Source organism: Salvelinus namaycush, chromosome 28 (assembly GCF_016432855.1).
Source record: "Salvelinus namaycush isolate Seneca chromosome 28, SaNama_1.0, whole genome shotgun sequence".
NCBI classification, from domain to species: Eukaryota; Metazoa; Chordata; class Actinopteri; order Salmoniformes; family Salmonidae; genus Salvelinus; species Salvelinus namaycush.
The window spans coordinates 4,984,743-5,004,408 of record NC_052334.1 but is presented as its reverse complement, the minus strand read 5'-3'; the positions used below and the strand labels follow the sequence as shown (position 1 = coordinate 5,004,408).

The 19,666-nt window shown below is 43.7% G+C and overlaps 1 protein-coding gene across 1 annotated transcript in view; it reads left to right on the top strand.

Moving 5' to 3' along the window:
• The first annotated feature begins 3,186 nt into the window (after positions 1–3,186).
• The window catches only part of si:ch211-132f19.7 (adenylate cyclase type 8), a 28,751-nt gene continuing 12,271 nt past the window's right edge, over positions 3,187–19,666 (top strand). The window contains exons 1-6 of the mRNA XM_038966949.1: positions 3,187–3,455; positions 8,019–8,213; positions 14,226–14,471; positions 17,948–18,176; positions 18,443–18,592; positions 19,293–19,423. Of these exons, the coding sequence (XP_038822877.1) occupies positions 3,187–3,455; positions 8,019–8,213; positions 14,226–14,471; positions 17,948–18,176; positions 18,443–18,592; positions 19,293–19,423 (1,220 nt within the window). The remainder of the gene's footprint in view (positions 3,456–8,018; positions 8,214–14,225; positions 14,472–17,947; positions 18,177–18,442; positions 18,593–19,292; positions 19,424–19,666) is intronic.

The window sequence follows — 19,666 nt, the reverse complement described above, 5'->3', positions numbered from 1 at the left end:
GGCCGGAATGGTAGGGTAAGTGTTAATATGGGCCTGAATGAGGGTGTCATGGTTAATATGGGTCTGAATGGGAGGGTCAGGGTTAATATGGGCCTGAATGGGAGGGTCAGGGTTAATATGGGCCTGAATGGGAGGGTCAGGGTTAATATGGGCCTGAATGGGAGGGTCAGGGTTAATATGGGCCTGAATGGGAGGGTCAGGGTTAATATGGGCCTGAATGAGAGCGTCAGGGTTAATATGGGCCTGAATGGGAGAGTCAGGGTTAATATGGGCCTGAATGGGAGGGTCAGGGTTAACATGGGCCTGAATGGGAGGGTCAGGGTTAATATGGGCCTGAATGGGAGGGTCAGGGTTAATATGGGCCTGAATGGGAGGGTCAGGGTTAATATGGGCCTGAATGGGAGGGTCAGGGTTAATATGGGCCTGAATGGGAGGGTCAGGGTTAACATGGGCCTGAATGGGAGGGTCAGGGTTAATATGGGCCTGAATGGGAGGGTCAGGGTTAACATGGGCCTGAATGAGAGGGTCAGGGTTAATATGGGCCTGAATGGGAGGGTCAGGGTTAATATGGGCCTGAATGGGAGGGTCAGGGTTAACATGGGCCTAAATGAGATGGTCAGGGTTAATATGGGCCTGAATGAGATTATCAGGGTTAATATGGGCCTGAATGGGTGGGTAGGGTCAGTGTTAATATGGGCCTGAATGAGGGTGTCATGGTTAATATGGGTCTGAATGGGAGGGTCAGGGTTAATATGGGCCTGAATGGGAGGGTCGGGGTTAATATGGGCCTGAATGGGAGGGTCAGGGTTAATTTGGGCCTGAATAAGAGCGTCAGGGTTAATATGGGCCTGAATGGGAGGGTCAGGGTTAATATGGGCCTGAATGGGAGGGTCAGGGTTAATATGGGCCTGAATGAGAGCGTCAGGGTTAATATGGGCCTGAATGAGAGGGTTAGGGTTCATTTGGACCTGAATGAGAGGGTCAGGGTTAATATTGGCCTGAATGGTAGGGTCAGGGTTAATATGGGCCTGAATGAGAGGGTCAGGGTTAATATGGGCCTGAATGGGAGGGTCAGGGTTAACATGGGCCTGAATGAGAGAGTCCGGTTTAATATGGGCCGGAATGGTAGGGTCAGTGTTAATATGGGCCTGAATGAGGGTGTCATGGTTAATATGGGTCTGAATGGGAGGGTCAGGGTTAATATGGGCCTGAATGGGAGGGTCAGGGTTAATATGGGCCTGAATGGGAGGGTCAGGGTTAATATGGGCCTGAATGGCATGGTCAGGGTTAATATGGGCCTGAATGGGAGGGTCAGGGTTAATATGGGCCTGAATGACAGCGTCAGGGTTAATATGGGCCTGAATTGGAGGGTCAGGGTTAATATGGGCCTGAATGAGAGGGTCAGGGTTAATATGGGCCTGAATGGGAGGGTCAGGGTTAATATGGGCCTGAATGAGATGGTCAGGGTTAATATGGGCCTGAATGACATGGTCAGGGTTAATATGGGCCTGAATGGGAGGGTCAGGGTTAATATGGGCCTGAATGGGAGGGTCGGGGTTAACATGGGCCTGAATGGGAGGGTCAGGGTTAATATGGGCCTGAATGGGAGGGTCAGGGTTAACATGGGCCTGAATGAGAGGGTCAGGGTTAATATGGGCCTGAATGGGAGGGTCAGGGTTAATATGGGCCTGAATGGGAGGGTCAGGTTAACATGGGCCTGAATGAGATGGTCAGGGTTAATATGGGCCTGAATGAGATTGTCAGGGTTAATATGGGCCTGAATGGGTGGGTAGGGTCAGGGTTAATATGGGCCTGAATGGGAGGGTCAGGGTTAATATGGGCCTGAATGGGAGGGTCAGGGTTAATATGGGCCTGAATGAGAGCGTCAGGGTTAATATGGGCCTGAATGAGAGCGTCAGGGTTAATATGGGCCTGAATGAGAGGGTTAGGGTTAATTTGGACCTGAATGAGAGGGTCAGGGTTAATATGGGCCTGAATGGTAGGGTCAGGGTTAATATGGGCCTGAATGAGAGGGTCAGGGTTAATATGGGCCTGAATTGGAGGGTCAGGGTTAATATGGGCCTGAATGAGAGGGTCGGGGTTAATATGGGCCTGAATGGGAGGGTCAGGGTTAATATGGGCCTGAATGGGAGGGTCAGGGTTAATATGGGCCTGGATGAGAGCGTCAGGGTTAATATGGGCCTGAATGGGAGGGTCAGGGTTAATATGGGCCTGAATGAGAGGGTCAGGGTTAACATGGGCCTGAATGAGATGGTCTGGGTTAATATGGGCCTGAATGAGATGGTCAGGGTTAATATGGGCCTGAATGGGTGGGTAGGGTCAGGGTTAATATGGGCCTGAATGGGAGGGCCAGGGTTAATATGGGCCTGAATGGGAGAGTCAGGGTTAATAGGGGCCTGAATGAGGGTGTCAGGGTTAATATGGGCCTGAATGGGAGGGTCAGGGTTAATATGGGCCTGAATGGGAGGGTCAGGGTTAACATGGGCCTGAATGAGAGAGTCAGGGTTAATATGGGCCGGAATGGTAGGGTCAGTGTTAATATGGGCCTGAATGAGGGTGTCAGGGTTAATATGGGTCTGAATTGGAGGGTCAGGGTTAATATGGGCCTGAATGGGAGGGTCAGGGTTAATATGGGTCTGAATTGGAGGGTCAGGGTTAATATGGGCCTGAATGGGAGGGTCGGGGTTAATATGGGCTTGAATGGGAGGGTCAGGGTTAATTTGGGCCTGAATGAGAGCGTCAGGGTTAATATGGGCCTGAATTGGAGGGTCAGGGTTAATATTGGCCTGAATGGGAGGGTCAGGGTTAATATGGGCCTGAATGAGAGGGTCAGGGTTAACATGGGCCTGAATGGGAGGGTCAGGGTTCATATGGGCCTGAATGATACTGCACAACGAGCAATGAGTAAGTGAATCGCTGCTGGGGTAAGTTTCTCAAAGAGGAGTCAAATCACAAAGTGTCTGGACCTTTCTGGAACACTCCATTTACATAACAAATAGAGATTTACTTCAGAAATAGGATCAATTCTCCTTTAATTCTTTCTTTACGCTCTTTCTTCGTACACCGATGTGTTTGCACTCTCAGTCTCTGACACGTCCTTGGACGTTGTGATCTCCTACACCTGTACCAAATCACCTCAACGTGGCGGTCCAGAACGGCGTAGCCATGGCGACCTGTGAGGTGGAGGACAGCGGGTGCGAGCCACGGCGCTCCAGTGACGTCATGCTGCAGCCGCCAGTCCTTTCTGTTCACATCAGTCCCGCCATTTCCCCGAGCCTGCGGAGGAAACGCCTGATGTGGCAGAGCGCCATGCGGCACGTCATCGAACGGCACGACCTCTACCCTCCAACCTCTGACCTTGAGAGAGGGACAGGGGGAGGGGGAGCAGGGACCCGCATAGTGCTCACAGACGCTTACATCAACGACATCAACAGGTGGGTAGCAAATGGCAGCCGTGCATCACCCAGTTGGAAGCTGTGCACCTAAACTATAAACCATATATACTGCATGTGTTTAGCGGTGTATGCCACTGTAAAAGTATTCAGACCCCTTGACTTTTTCCACATTTTGTTACATTACAGCCTTATTCTAAAATTGATTAAATTAGTCTGTAATCATTGCCAAGTGCTTCAACAAAGTGCTGAATAAAGGGTCTGAATACTTATGTAAATGTGCTATTTTTTTATTTTTATACATTTGCAATTTTTGTCATTGTGGGCTATTGTGTGTAGATTGATGAGTGGGGGGGGAAAAACGATTTAATACATTTATCGAAGGAAAGAGCGTTACACCAAGGCCTGTACTCTGGAGCGGGATCGATTTGGAGGGTCCGTCATGGTCTGGAGCGGTGTGTCACAGCATCATCGGACTGAGCTTGTTGTCATTGCAGGAAATCTCAACTCTGTGCGTTAAAGGGAAGACATCCTCCTCCCTCATGTGGTACCCTTCCAGCAGGCTCATCCTGACATGACCCTCCAGCATGACAATGCCACCACGCACAGAACGAGCAGTATGGCTGATTTCCTGCAAGACAGGAATGTCAGTGTTCTGCCATGGCCAGCGAAGAGCCCGTATCTCTTATTTCTTACATTGGTACCCCAGGTAACCTTACATACAGTCGGGAGGAACTATTGGATATAAGAGCAACGTCAACTCATTACGACCAGGAATATAACTTTCCCTAAGCGGATCCTCTGTTTTGCCCACCACCCAGAACAATGGATCGGATCCCAGCCGGCAAACCAAAACAACGATGCCGTAAAAGGGGCAGACGAAGCGGTCTTCTGGTCAGGCTCCGGAGACGGACACATCGCGCACCTCTCCCGAGCATACTACTCGCCAATGTCCAGTCTCTTTACAACAAGGTAGATGAAATCCGAGCAAGGGTAGCATTCCAGAGAGACATAAGAGACTGTAACGTTCTTTGCTTCACGGAAACATGGCTGACTCGAGACACGCTATCGGAGTCGGTATTGCCACCTGGTTTCTTCACGCATCGCGTCGACAGAAACAAGCATCTCTCTGGTAAGAAGAAGGGCGGGGGTGTATGCCTTATGATTAACGAGACGTGGTGTGATCATAACAACATACAGGAACTCAAGTCCTTCTGTTCACCTGACTTAGAATTCCTCACAATAAAATGTCGACCACATTATCTTACAAGAGAATTCTCTTCGATTATAATCACAGCCGTGTATATTCCCCCCCAAGCAGACACATCGATGGCCCTGAACGAACTTCATTTGACTCTATGTAAAATGGAAACCACATATCCCGAGGCTGCATTCAATGTAGCTCGGGATTTTAACAAGGCTAATCTGAAAACAAGACTCCCTAAATTCTATCAGCATATCGATTGTGCAACCAGGGCTGGTAAAACCCTGGATCATTGTTATTCTAACTTCCGCGACGCATATAAGGCCCTCCCCCGCCCTCCTTTCGGAAAAGCTGACCACGACTCCATTTTGTTGCTTCTATAGACAGAAACTAAAACAGGAAGCTCCCGCGCTCAGATCTGTTCAACACTGGTCCGACCAATCTGATTCCACGCTTCAAGATTTCTTCGATCACGTGGACTGGGATATGTTCCGCATTGCGTCAAACAACAACATTGACGAATACGCTGATTCGGTAAGCAAGTTTATTAGCAAGTGCATCGGCGACGTCGTACCCACAGCAACTATTAAAACATTCCCAAACCGGAAACCGTGGATTGATGCCAGCATTCGCGCGAAACTGAAAGCGCAAACCACTGCTTTCAATCAGGTCAAGGTGACCAGAAACATGACCGAATACAAACAGTGTAGCTATTCCCTCCGCAAGGCAATCAAACAAGCTAAGCGTCAGTATAGAGACAAAGTAGAGTTGCAATTCAACGGCTCAGACACAAGAGGTATGTGGCAGGGTCTACAGTCAATTACGGATTACAAAAAGAAAACCAGCCCTGTCGTGAACCAGGATGTATTGCTCCCAGACAGACTAAACAGCTTCTTTGCTCGCTTTGAGAACAATACAGTGCCACTGACATGGCCCGCTACCAAAACCTGCGGACTCTCCTTCACTGCAGCCGACGTGAGTAAAACATTTAAACGTGTAAACCCTCGCAAGGCTGCAGGCCCAGACGGCATCCCCAGCCGCGTCCTCAGAGCATGCGCAGACCAGCTGGCTGGTGTGTTTATGGACATATTCAATCAATCCTTATCCCAGTCTGCTGTTCCCACATGCTTCAAGAGGGCCACCATTGTTCCTGTTCCCAAGAAAGCTAAGGTAACTGAGCTAAACGACCATTGCCCCGTAGCACTCACTTCCGTCATCATGAAGTGCTTTGAGAGACTAGTCAAGGACCATATCACCTCCACCCTACCTGACACCCTAGACCTAGTCCAATTTTCTTACCACCCCAATAGGTCCACAGACGACGCAATCGCAACCACACTGCACACTGCCCTAACCCATCTGGACAAGAGGAATACCTATGTGAGAATGCTGTTCATCGACTACAGCTCAGCATTTAACACCATAGTACTCTCCAAACTCGTCATCAAGCTCGAGACCCCGCCCTGTGCAACTGGGTACTGGACTTCCTGACGGGCCGACCCCAGGTGGTGAGGGTAGGTAACAACATCTCCACCCCGCTGATCCTCAACACTGGGTCCCCACAAGGTTGCGTTCTGAGCCCTCTCCTGTACTCCCTGTTCAGCCACGACTGCGTGGCCATGCACGCCTCCAACTCAATCATCAAGTTTGCAGACGACACTACAGTGGTAGGCTTGATGACCAACAACGACGAGACGGCCTACAGGGAGGAGGTGAGGGCCCTCGGAGTGTGGTGTCAGGAAAATAACCTCACACACAACGTCAACAAAACAAAGGAGATGATCGTGGACTTCAGGAAACAGCAGAGGGAGCACCCCCCTATCCACATCAACGGGACAGTAGTGGAGAGGGTAGTAAGTCTTAAGTTCCTCGGCGTACACATCACGGACAAACTGAATTGGTCCACCCACACAGACAGCTTGGTGAAGAAGGTGCAGCAGCACCTCTTCAACCTCAGGAGGCTGAAGAAATTCGGCTTGTCACCAAAAGCACTCACAAACTTTTACAGATGCACAATCGAGAGCATCCTGTCGGGCTGTATCACCGCCTGGTACGGCAACTGCTCCACCCACAACCGTAAGGCTCTCCAGAGGGTAGTGAGGCCTGCACAACGCATCACCGGGGGCAAACTACCTGCCCTCCAGGACACCTACACCACCCGATGTCACAGGAAGGCCATAAAGATCATCAAGGACAACCACCCGAGCCACTGCCTGTTCACCTCGCTATCATCCAGAAGGCGAGGTCAGTACAGGTGCATCAAAGCAGGGACCGAGAGACTGAAAAACAGCTTCTATCTCAAGGCCATCAGACTGTTAAACAGCCACCACTAACATTGAGTGGCCGCTGCCAACATACTGACTCAACTGCAGCCACTTTAATAATGTAAAAATTGATGTTAAAAATGTATCACGAGCCACTTTAAACAATGCCACTTCATATAATGTTTACATACCCTACATTACTCATCTCATATGTATATACTGTACTCTATACCATCTACTGCATCTTGCCATCTTGATGTAATCCATGTATCACTAGCCACTTTAACAATGCCACTTTTCAATGTTTACATACCCTACATTTCTCATCTCATATGTATAGACTGTACACTATACCATCTACTGCATCTTGCCTATGCCGTTCTGTACCATCACTCATTCATATATCTTTATGTACATATTCTTTATCCCTTTACACTTGTGTGTATAAGGTAGTAGTTGTGGAATTGTTAGGTTAGATTACTCGTTGGTTATTACTGCATTGTCGGAACTAGAAGCACAAGCATTTCGCTACACTCGCATTAACATCTGCTAACCATGTGTATGTGACAAATCAAATTTGATTTGATCTCAATCCCATTGAGCACGTCTGGGACCTGTTGGATCAGAGAGTGAGGGCTAGGGCCATTCCCCCCAGAAATATCTGGGAACTTGCAGGTGCCTTGGTGGAAGAGTGGGGTAACATCTCACAGCAAGAACTGGCAATCTGGTGGAGTGCATGAGGAGGAGATGCACTGCAGTACTTAATGCAGCTGGTGGCCACACCACATACTGACTGTTACTTTTGATTTTGACCCCCCCCTTTTTCAGGGACACATTATTCCATTTCTGTTAGTAACATGTCTTTGGAACTTGTTCAGTTTATGTCTCAGTTGTTGAATCTTGCTATGTTCATACAAATATTTACACATGTTAAGTTTTGCTGAAAATAAACGCAGTTGACAGTGAGAGGACATTTCTTTTTTTGCCGAGTTTTTATACAATATACTGTGTGTCTCATGTGTTCCATATACTTGGAGGAAGCACGTTCAGGAAATACTTATATATATATACAGTATATAATATTTATTATGTACTTACTTATAATATACATATAATCATATAGTGATTGATCAACAGGCAGATCCGCAACAAGGCGTCTCGGGGTGGACATAAGCGGCGTTCGTCTGTAGCTCGTATCCACCCAGCCAATCAGGACCGGATGTCCACGGTGACCCAGAAGAGCAGCGACTCCCTCAGTGACGCTGACTACTTTGTTTCCTGGGGGTCTACAGTCAGAGGGGTCTTCCTGCCTGCCCTTCATCACACCTTCAAGTAGGACACGCGATCACACACACACACACACGCAAACTTTCAAGTAGGAAATACACTCACAACTTCAGGTAGGACACACACACACGCATGTACGCAGGTACACTAAGGTGTGTTTGTGTGTGCGTTCGTGTGTGTTTGTCAAACAAAATCAAATTGTATTTGTCACATGCTTGGTAAACAACAGGTGAAATGCTTACAAACGGGCCCTTCCAACAATCAGACAAACACCCTGTGATATTTTCTCTCTCTCTCTCTCTCTCTCTCTCTCTCTCTGTCTCTGTCTCTGTCTCTCTGTCTCTCTGTCTCTGTCTCTGTCTCTCTCTCTGTCTCCCTCTCTGTGTCTCTTTCTGTTTTTCTCTCTCTCTCTCTGTGTGTGTGTCTCTCTGTCTTTCTCTTTCTCTCTGTGTCTCCCTCTCTGTGTGTCTCTCTCTTTCTCAACAATGCAGAAAGAAAACAAGATATGTAGGGACTTTAGTGGTCTAATAATTGGTTAATCTGCCTACTATTTCAAATAGTATAACATTGTATACGGGCACCAATAATAATTTTGTATTCAAGGAGTACAATTAACTTGAAACTCTAATTAGTAGTTTAGCCTCCGTTCATCAAGTCTCATATCAACAATGTTAAAGGATAACGTAAGGTCTTTAATTGTCTTGGAGCATTTGTCAAAACAAGGGAACACGTATTTATTTATTATAGGATTTATTATTATGCCAGAAAACACACAATAGAAATAAATATGATGATAGATCTATTAAGATTATAATTTAGCGATGCTGAATAGTCACGGATGAAACACAGAGAATGCTGTCATATTTACTGAGTCACTGGTCAGGATGTCTCTCTCCTCTTTCTCTCTCGCTCTTCTCCCCTTCAACCCGTGTCGTTACCATCTATTGGTGCAGTCAGCTTTGTGTTGCAGCACACAGTATAAAGTTGTCCAAGACCCCACCTCTTGTGGGCCGTTGATTCTTCAGCAAAGTGACTGTCCATTTTTCTTCGTACCTTGTCAGTGTTCCATCTCGGTGAGGAAGACGTGTCTCTCTGAGTTCAGAGGTCATTTACTAAAGTTCCGTTTCAGTCCAAGATTTTCCAAGATACTCACCTCTCTGTTTCAGTCCAAGATACTCGCCTCTCTGTTTCAGTCCAAGATACTCGCCTCTCTGTTTCAGTCCAAGATACTCACCTCTCTGTTTCAGTCCAAGATACTCGCCTCTCTGTTTCAGTCCAAGATACTCGCCTCTCTGTTTCAGTCCAAGATACTCGCCTCTCTGTTTCAGTCCAAGATACTCGCCTCTCTGTTTCAGTCCAAGATATTCGCCTCTCTGTTTCAGTCCAAGATACTCGCCTCTCTCCCTCCTGCAAGACAAGTCTCTTTCTCCTCCCAAGTCGATTACATTTTCCATTCGTCTGTGTAGTTGGGGACCCAACTTAGACCGGTCTTTTCCCATTCTCCTGTCTGTCTCACGGCTGAGTTTTAAACTGCGTTTCCAAGGAGATGGGATCATTCGTCCAACGGCTATGGCCTCGCCTAGTGGAATTTGAACTCCTTTGATTCTCCTCCATCTAATTCCTGTTTAGTAAGTTCTCTAATTTATAGGGAGACTCACAGAAGTCGGGCTCTAATGGCTGGACAGTGTGACATTGGGAACGCCCTGTTGATTTAATGTTCATATGAGATAAACCTGTATGAGATAAACCTGTATGAGATAAACCTGTATGAGATAAACCTATATGAGATAAACCTATATGAGATAAACCTATAACCTATATGAGATAAACCTGTATGAGATAAACCTATATGAGATAAACCTATAACCTATATGAGATAAACCTGTATGAGATAAACCTATATGAGATAAACCTATAACCTATATGAGATAAACCTGTATGAGATAAACCTGTATGAGATAAACCTATAACCTGTATGAGATAAACCTGTATGAGATAAACCTATATGAGATAAACCTGTATGAGATAAACCTATAACCTATATGAGATAAACCTGTATGAGATAAACCTGTATGATATAAACCTGTATGAGATAAACCTGTATGAGATAAACCTGTATGAGATAAACCTATAACCTATATGAGATAAACCTATAACCTATATGAGATAAACCTATAACCTATATGAGATAAACCTATAACCTATATGAGATAAACCTATATGAGATAAACCTGTATGAGATAAACCTGTATGAGATAAACCTATAACCTATATGAGATAAACCTATAACCTATATGAGATAAACCTGTATGAGATAAACCTGTATGAGATAAACCTATAACCTATATGAGATAAACCTATAACCTATATGAGATAAACCTATAACCTATATGAGATAAACCTATAACCTATATGAGATAAACCTGTATGAGATAAACCTGTATGAGATAAACCTGTATGAGATAAACCTGTATGAGATAATCCTATATGAGATAAACCTGTATGAGATAAACCTGTATGAGATACACCTATAACCTATATGAGATAAACCTGTATGAGATAAACCTGTATGAGATAAACCTGTATGAGATAAACCTGTATGAGATAAACCTATAACCTATATGAGATAAACCTATAACCTATATGAGATAAACCTATATGAGATAAACCTGTATGAGATAAACCTGTATGAGATAAACCTATAACCTATATGAGATAAACCTATAACCTATATGAGATAAACCTATAACCTATATGAGATAAACCTATAACCTGTATGAGATAAACCTATAACCTATATGAGATAAACCTATAACCTATATGAGATAATCTTATATGAGATAAACCTGTATGAGATAAACCTATAACCTATATGAGATAAACCTGTATGAGATAAACCTGTATGAGATAAACCTATAACCTATATGAGATAAACCTGTATGAGATAAACCTGTATGAGATAAACCTATAACCTATATGAGATAAACCTGTATGAGATAAACCTATATGAGATAAACCTGTATGAGATAAACCTGTATGAGATAAACCTGTATGAGATAAACCTATAACCTATATGAGATAAACCTGTATGAGATAAACCTGTATGAGATAAACCTGTATGAGATAAACCTGTATGAGATAAACCTGTATGAGATAAACCTGTATGAGATAAACCTGTATGAGATAAACCTATATGAGATAAACCTATAACCTGTATGAGATAAACCTGTATGAGATACACCTGTATGAGATAAACCTATAACCTATATGAGATAAACCTGTATGAGATAAACCTATATGAGATAAACCTATAACCTGTATGAGATAAACCTGTATGAGATACACCTGTATGAGATAAACCTATAACCTATATGAGATAAACCTGTATGAGATAAACCTGTATGAGATAAACCTATAACCTATATGAGATAAACCTGTATGAGATAAACCTATATGAGATAAACCTATAACCTATATGAGATAAACCTGTATGAGATAAACCTATAACCTATATGAGATAAACCTATATGAGATAAACCTATAACCTGTATGAGATAAACCTGTATGAGATAAACCTGTATGAGATAAACCTATAACCTATATGAGATAAACCTGTATGAGATAAACCTGTATGAGATAAACCTGTATGAGATAAACCTATATGAGATAAACCTATATGAGATAAACCTATAACCTATATGAGATAAACCTGTATGAGATAAACCTATATGAGATAAACCTATATGAGATAAACCTATAACCTGTATGAGATAAACCTGTATGAGATAAACCTATAACCTATATGAGATAAACCTATAACCTATATGAGATAAACCTATAACCTATATGAGATAAACCTATAACCTGTATGAGATAAACCTATAACCTATATGAGATAAACCTATAACCTATATGAGATAATCCTATATGAGATAAACCTGTATGAGATAAACATATAACCTATATGAGATAAACCTGTATGAGATAAACCTGTATGAGATAAACCTATAACCTATATGAGATAAACCTATATGAGATAAACCTGTATGAGATAAACCTATAACCTATATGAGATAAACCTGTATGAGATAAACCTATATGAGATAAACCTGTATGAGATAAACCTGTATGAGATAAACCTGTATGAGATAAACCTATAACCTATATGAGATAAACCTGTATGAGATAAACCTGTATGAGATAAACCTGTATGAGATAAACCTATATGAGATAAACCTGTATGAGATAAACCTGTATGAGATAAACCTATATGAGATAAACCTATAACCTGTATGAGATAAACCTGTATGAGATACACCTGTATGAGATAAACCTATAACCTATATGAGATAAACCTGTATGAGATAAACCTATATGAGATAAACCTATATGAGATAAACCTGTATGAGATAAACCTGTATGAGATAAACCTATAACCTATATGAGATAAACCTGTATGAGATAAACCTATATGAGATAAACCTATAACCTATATGAGATAAACCTGTATGAGATAAACCTATAACCTATATGAGATAAACCTATATGAGATAAACCTATAACCTGTATGAGATAAACCTGTATGAGATAAACCTGTATGAGATAAACCTATAACCTATATGAGATAAACCTGTATGAGATAAACCTGTATGAGATAAACCTATATGAGATAAACCTATATGAGATAAACCTATAACCTATATGAGATAAACCTATATGAGATAAACCTATAACCTATATGAGATAAACCTGTATGAGATAAACCTGTATGAGATAAACCTATAACCTGTATGAGATAAACCTGTATGAGATAAACCTGTATGAGATAAACCTATAACCTATATGAGATACACCTGTATGAGATAAACCTATAACCTATATGAGATAAACCTGTATGAGATAAACCTGTATGAGATAAACCTATAACCTATATGAGATAAACCTGTATGAGATAAACCTATATGAGATAAACCTATATGAGATAAACCTATAACCTATATGAGATAAACCTGTATGAGATAAACCTGTATGAGATAAACCTATAACCTGTATGAGATAAACCTATAACCTATAGGAGATAAACCTATATGAGACAAACCTATATGAGATAAACCTGAGATTTCCTCATAAGTGTTCAGATTTTTTTTTTCCTGTACAGAGAATAATTTCACAATCTTCAAAGGAAACAAGCAATCCATAGATTCTAAACATGACTTGAATAAAATTGATTTTATGTTATCGTGAAATACATATTATACTTTCTTAAAAACAGAGGAAAAATATCACAATGTATATTGGGTTCAAAACCAGAACATGTTGTGAGCTTTTCAGTTTAATAAGAAACATCGTCAATGTGTTCTGGCTGCCTTTTATCTCTTTGTTCACACAGAGATGTTTTTGACTCTGCATTTTGTCTCGTTCTCTTCCCAGGTGGGCAACTCGGGGTCTTTAAAGAAAGAGGGTGAACAGATGAGCTTTGGTCTCTGGTGGCCTTTATGGCCCCGTCATATAATGAAGCACATTCCAGTGGCTCTTGTAACTCACTCAAGGGCGGGACGGGTGGCCCTGGATCCTGTTTTAATGTGTAATTGTAAATTACCCCCATTGCGCATGGCCTCCTCGTGGGCCCTTGTCACAACAAATAGAAAAAATAACACAAGGATTAGATACACAATGAGATGGCTATATACACAGTGTACCAGTACCGATTCTATGTGCAGGAGTGTGAGGTAGGTATGTACAGTACATTCGGAAAGTATTCAGACCCCTTGACTTTTTACACATATTGTTACGTTATAGCCTTACTCACACAGCCGTCCGGAACAACTGGTGCTCTTATGCATGGTTCAGTGTTGCTAGCCTCGGATCGCGCATAGAAGGTATTTAGCTCGTCTGGTAGGCTGGCGTCACTGGACAGCTCAGGGCTGGGTTTCCCTTTTGTAGTCTGTGATAGTTTTGCAAGCCCTGCCAAATCCGACGAGCGTCAGAGCCGGTGGATTCGATTGTTTGATGATTTGTTTGATGTGTGCCTACGTACGTTTGTCTGTGTGTGTGTAGGTCTCCCGACCTGGAGAAGTTGTACCAGCAGCATGCATCAAGCCAGAGGATAACCTCTCTGGTTTTCACTAATGTTATCGACATCATCACCAAACTACACATCCTGGGTCTGACCCTATGGGCGGGGCCTCAGAGCCTGGACACAGCCAATGGTTGGCTGGTCGGCCTGTTCATCGCTCTGGGGGCTGGACTCTGCGTGCTGGTGCTCTGTTCTAAGGGGATGATGTCATCGCCAGAGTGGTTGAGGTGCGACAGGTGTTTAGGATGGTCGTCTACTCCAGTATTGTTCTAATTCCAGACATTCAGTTACATAGCATTGTTTAAATATTCCCCATGTCATGTTAATGAGGAGCCAACATGGCTGCCATAGAATGTTGTAGTGTCATGTTAATGAGGAGACAACATGGCTGCCATAGAATGTTGTAGTGTCATGTTAATGAGGAGACAACATGGCTGCAATAGAATGTTGTAGTGTCATATAAATGCATAATTTTAAGCTCAATGTCCCAACTCTCTAAATATATGGATCTGTTGGGATCTCTTTTGAATGTTGGGAAAATTTGATTTTGCAACCATGCTTTGTGTTCATGTATGTATGTACAGTGGCTTGCGAAAGTATTCAACCCCCTTGGCATTTTTCTTATATTGTTGCCTTACAACCTGGAATTAAAATAGATTTTTTGGAGGTTTGCATCATTTGATTTACACAACATGCCTACCACTTTGAAGATGCAAAATATGTTTTATTGTGAAACAAACAAGAAATAAGACAAAAAAACTGAGTGTGCGTAACTATTCACCCCCCTCAAAGTCAATACTTTGTAGAGCCACCAAGTCTCTTGGGGTATGTCTCTATAAGCTTGGCACATCTAGCCACTGGGATTTTTGCCCATTCTTCAAGGCAAAACTGCTCCAGCTCCTTAAAGTAGGATGGGTTCCGCTGGTGTACAGCAATCTTTAAGTCATACCACAGATTCTCAATTGGATTGAGGTATTGGCTTTGACTAGGCCATTCCAAGACATTTAAATGTTTCCCCTTAAACCATTAGAGTGTTGCTTTAGCAGTATTCCTAGGGTCATTGTCCTGCTGGAAGGTGAATCCAGTCTCAAATCTCTGGAAGACTAAAACAAGTTTCCCTCAAGAATCTCCCTGTATTTAGCGCCATTCATCATTCCTTCAATTCTGACCAGTTTCCCAGTCCCTGCTGATGAAAAACATCCCCACAGCATGATGCTGCCACCACCATGCTTCACTGTGGGGATGGTGTTCTCGGGGTGATGCGAGGTGTTGGGTTTGCGCCAGACATAGCCTTTTCCTTGATGGCTAAAAATATCCATTTTAGTCTCATCTGACGAGAGTACCTTCTTCCATATGATTGGGGAATCATGTCTTTTGGCATTTTTTTCTTTAAGCAATGGCTTTTTTTCTGGCCACTCTTCCGTAAAGCCCAGCTCTGTGGAGTGTACAGCTTAAACTGATCCCATGGACAGATACTCCAATCTCCGCTGTAGAGCTTTGCAGCTCCTTCAGGATTATCTTTGGTCTCTTTGTTGCCTCTCTGATTAATGCCTGGCCCGTGAGTTTTGGTGGGCGGTCCTCTCTTGGCAGGTTTGCTGTGGTGCTATATCTTTCCATTTTTTAATAATGGATTTAATGGTGCTCCATGGGATGTTCAAAGTTTCAGATATTTTTTTATAGTCCAACCCTGATCTGTACTTCTCCACAGCTTTGTCCCTGACCTGTTTGGAGAGCTCCTTGGTCTTCATAGTGCCGCTTGCTTGGTGGTGTCCCCTTGCTTAGTGGTATTGTAGACTCTGTGGACTTTATTTAACCAATTTTGTGGCATTTGGTAATTGGTTGCACCAGATCTTATTTAGGGGCTTCATCACTTAAACATTTTTTGTATTTTTTATTTCACTTCAACAATTTTGACTATTTTGTGTTTGTCCATTAGATGAAATCCAAATAAAAATCAATTTAAATGACAGGTTGTAATGCAACAAAATAGGAAAAATGCCAGGGGGTGAATACTTGTGTGTTAAGTCATAGACAATTTACACTACATAATCAAAAGTATGAGGACACTGCTCGTCGAACATCTCATTTACTCAAATACTTTTGCAAGGCACTGTATGTATGTACAGTTGAAGTCGGAAGTTTACATACAGCCAAATACATTTATTCTCAGACTTTCACAATTCCTGACATTTAATCCTAGTAAAAATTCCCTGTCTTAGGTCAGTTAGGATCACCACTTTATTTTAAGAATATGAAATGACAGAATAATAGTAGAGAGATTGATTTGTTTCAGCTTTTGTTTCTTTCATCACATTCCCAGTGGGTCAGAAGTTTACATGCACTCAATTAGTATTTGGTAGCATTGCCTTTAAATTGTTTAACTTGGGTTAAACGTTTCAGGACGCCTTCCACAAGCTTCCCACAATAAGTTGGGTGAATTTTGACCCATTCCTCCTGACGGAGCTGGTGTAACTGAGTCAGTTTTGTAGGCCTCCTTGCTCACACACGCTTTTTCAGTTCTGCCCACAAATGTTCTATAGGATTGAGGTCTGGGCTTTGTGATGGCCACTCCAATACCTTGCCTTTGTTGTCCTTAAGCCATTTTGCCACAACTTTGGAAGTATGTTTGGGGTCATTGTCCATTTGGAAGACCCATTTGCAACCAAGCTTTAACTTCCTGACTGATGTCGTGAGATGTTGCTTCAATATATCCACATAATTTTCCGTCTTCATGATGCCATCTATTTTGTGAAGTGCACCAGTCCCTCCTTCAACAAAGCACCCCTACAACATGATGCTGCCACCCCCGTGCTTCACGGTTGGGATGGTGTTCTTCGGCTTGCAAGCCTCCTCATTTTTCCTCCAAACATAACGATGGTCATTATGGCCAAACAGTTCTATTTTTGTTTCAATAGACCAGAGGACATTTCTCCAAAAAGTATGATCTTTGTCCCCGTGTGCAGTTGCAAACCGTAGTCTGGCTTTTTTATGGTGGTTTTGGAGCAGTGGCTTCTTCCTTGCTGAGCGGCCTTTCAGGTTATGTCGATATAGGTCTAGTTTTTACTGTAGATATAGATAATTGCGTACCTGTTTCCTCCAGCATCTTCACAAGGTCCTTTGCTGTTGTTCTGGGATTGATTTGCACTTTTCGCACCAAAGGACATTCATCTCTAGGAGACAGAACGCGTCTCCTTCCTGAGCAGTATGACAGCTGCATGGTCCCATGTTGTTTATACTAGCATACTATTGTTTGTACAAATGAACGTGGTACCTTCAGGCGTTTGGAAATTGTTCCCAAGGATGAACCAGACTTGTGGTTCTACTATTTTTTTTCTGAGGTTTTGGCTGATTTAATTTTTATTTTCCCATGATGTCAAGCAAAGAGGCACTGAGTTTGAAGGTAGGCCTTGAAATACATCCACAGGTACACCTCCAATTGACTCAAATTATGTCAATTAGCCTATCAGAAGCTTCTAAAGCCATGACATCATTTTCTGGAATTTTCCAAGCTGTTGAAAAGCACAGTCAACTTAGTGTATGTAAACTTCTGACCCACTGGAATTGTGATACAGTGAATTATAAGTGAAATAATCTGTCTGTAGACAATTGTTGGTAAATTACTTGTCATGCACAAAGTAGATGTCCTAACTGACTCCAAACTACGTGTATGTAAACTTCTGACTTCAACTGTATGTGGTCCTAGGTACATGGCTCTAGCCAGCTGGTTGTCCCAGACAGCGCAGGTGTTGGGAGGTGTGGTGGGCGGTTTGGAGAAGGACCAGGCCTGGTACGTCCTCTTCACGCTGTTCTCCACCTACACCCTCCTGCCCCTCCCTTTGCTCTGGTCCCTCTCCACCGGTCTGCTCACCGCCACGCTGCACCTCCTGGTGGAAACCGTTCACCACTACGACGACACCGCGCTCTACAGAAAGGTCAGAGGTCAACTCAGACTCCCTCCCTCTGCCTTCCTCTCTCTTCCTGACTCTCTTTCATGCTTCTCCTCCTCATTTTCCTCTTACTACTCCTCCTCCTGTGTGTGTGTGTGTGTGTGTGTGTGTGTGTGTGTGTGTGTGTGTGTGTGTGTGTGTGTGTGTGTGTGTGTGTGTGTGTGTGTGTGTGTGTGTGTGTGTGTGTGTGTGTGTGTGTGTGTTTGGTCTCAGGTGTGTTTAGTGTGTACTAACCGTGTGTGTGTGTGTAGGTTCTGGCGAAGGGCTTGTTGTACCTGGGTATGAACACAGCAGGGTTGTTCATCCACTACCTGTCAGACCACACACAGAGACAAGCCTTCCTGGAGACACGACGCTGCATTGAGGGACGAGTACGCCTGGAGAGGGAGAACCAGAGACAGGTAGAGAGACAGGTAGAGAGACAGGTAGAGAGACAGGTAGAGAGACAGGTAGAGAGACAGGTAGAGAGACAGGTAGAGAGACAGGTAGAGAGACAGGTAGAGAGACAGGTAGAGAGAGACAGGTGGAGAGACAGGTGGAGAGACAGGTGGAGAGACAGGTAGAGAGACAGGTAGAGAGACAGGTGGAGAGACAGGTGGAGAGACAGGTGGAGAGACAGGTAGAGAGACAGGTGGAGAGACAGGTGGAGAGACAGGTGGAGAGACAGGTGGAGAGACAGGTAGAGAGACAGGTAGAGAGACAGGTGGAGAGACAGGTGGAGAGACAGGTAGAGAGACAGGTGGAGAGACAGGTAGAGAGAGACAGGTAGAGAGAGACAGGTAGAGAGAGACAGGTGGAGAGAGACAGGTGGAGAGAGACAGGTGGAGAGACAGGTAGAGAGAGACAGGTGGAGAGAGACAGGTGGAGAGAGACAGGTGGAGAGAGACAGGTGGAGAGAGACAGGTAGAGAGAGACAGGTAGAGAGAGAGAGGTGGAGAGACAGGTGGAGAGAGACCGTGTGACTGACAGACAGACAAACAATATCACAGGGTGACTGACTGATTGTTGGGAAGGGCCCGTTAGTAAGCATTTCACTGTTAGTCTCTACACCTGTTGTTTACCAAGCTTGTGAGAGAGTCACACGGTACCTGTCCTCCTCAGGAGCGCTTGGTGAACTCTATCATTCCGCGGTTCGTTGCCTTGGAGATGATCGCTGACATGTCCAACATGGATGATGACCTGTTGTCACAGCAGTTCCACAAGATTTATATTCACCAGTACAAAGACGTCAGGTAAACACACACACACATCTACAGTACACACACACACACACACACACACACACACACATGTCTACAGAACACACACACACATCTACAGTACACACACACACACACACACACACACACACACACACACACACACACACACACACACACACACACACACACACACACACACACACACACACACACACACACACACACACATCTACAGTACACACACACATTTACAGTACACACACACATCTACAG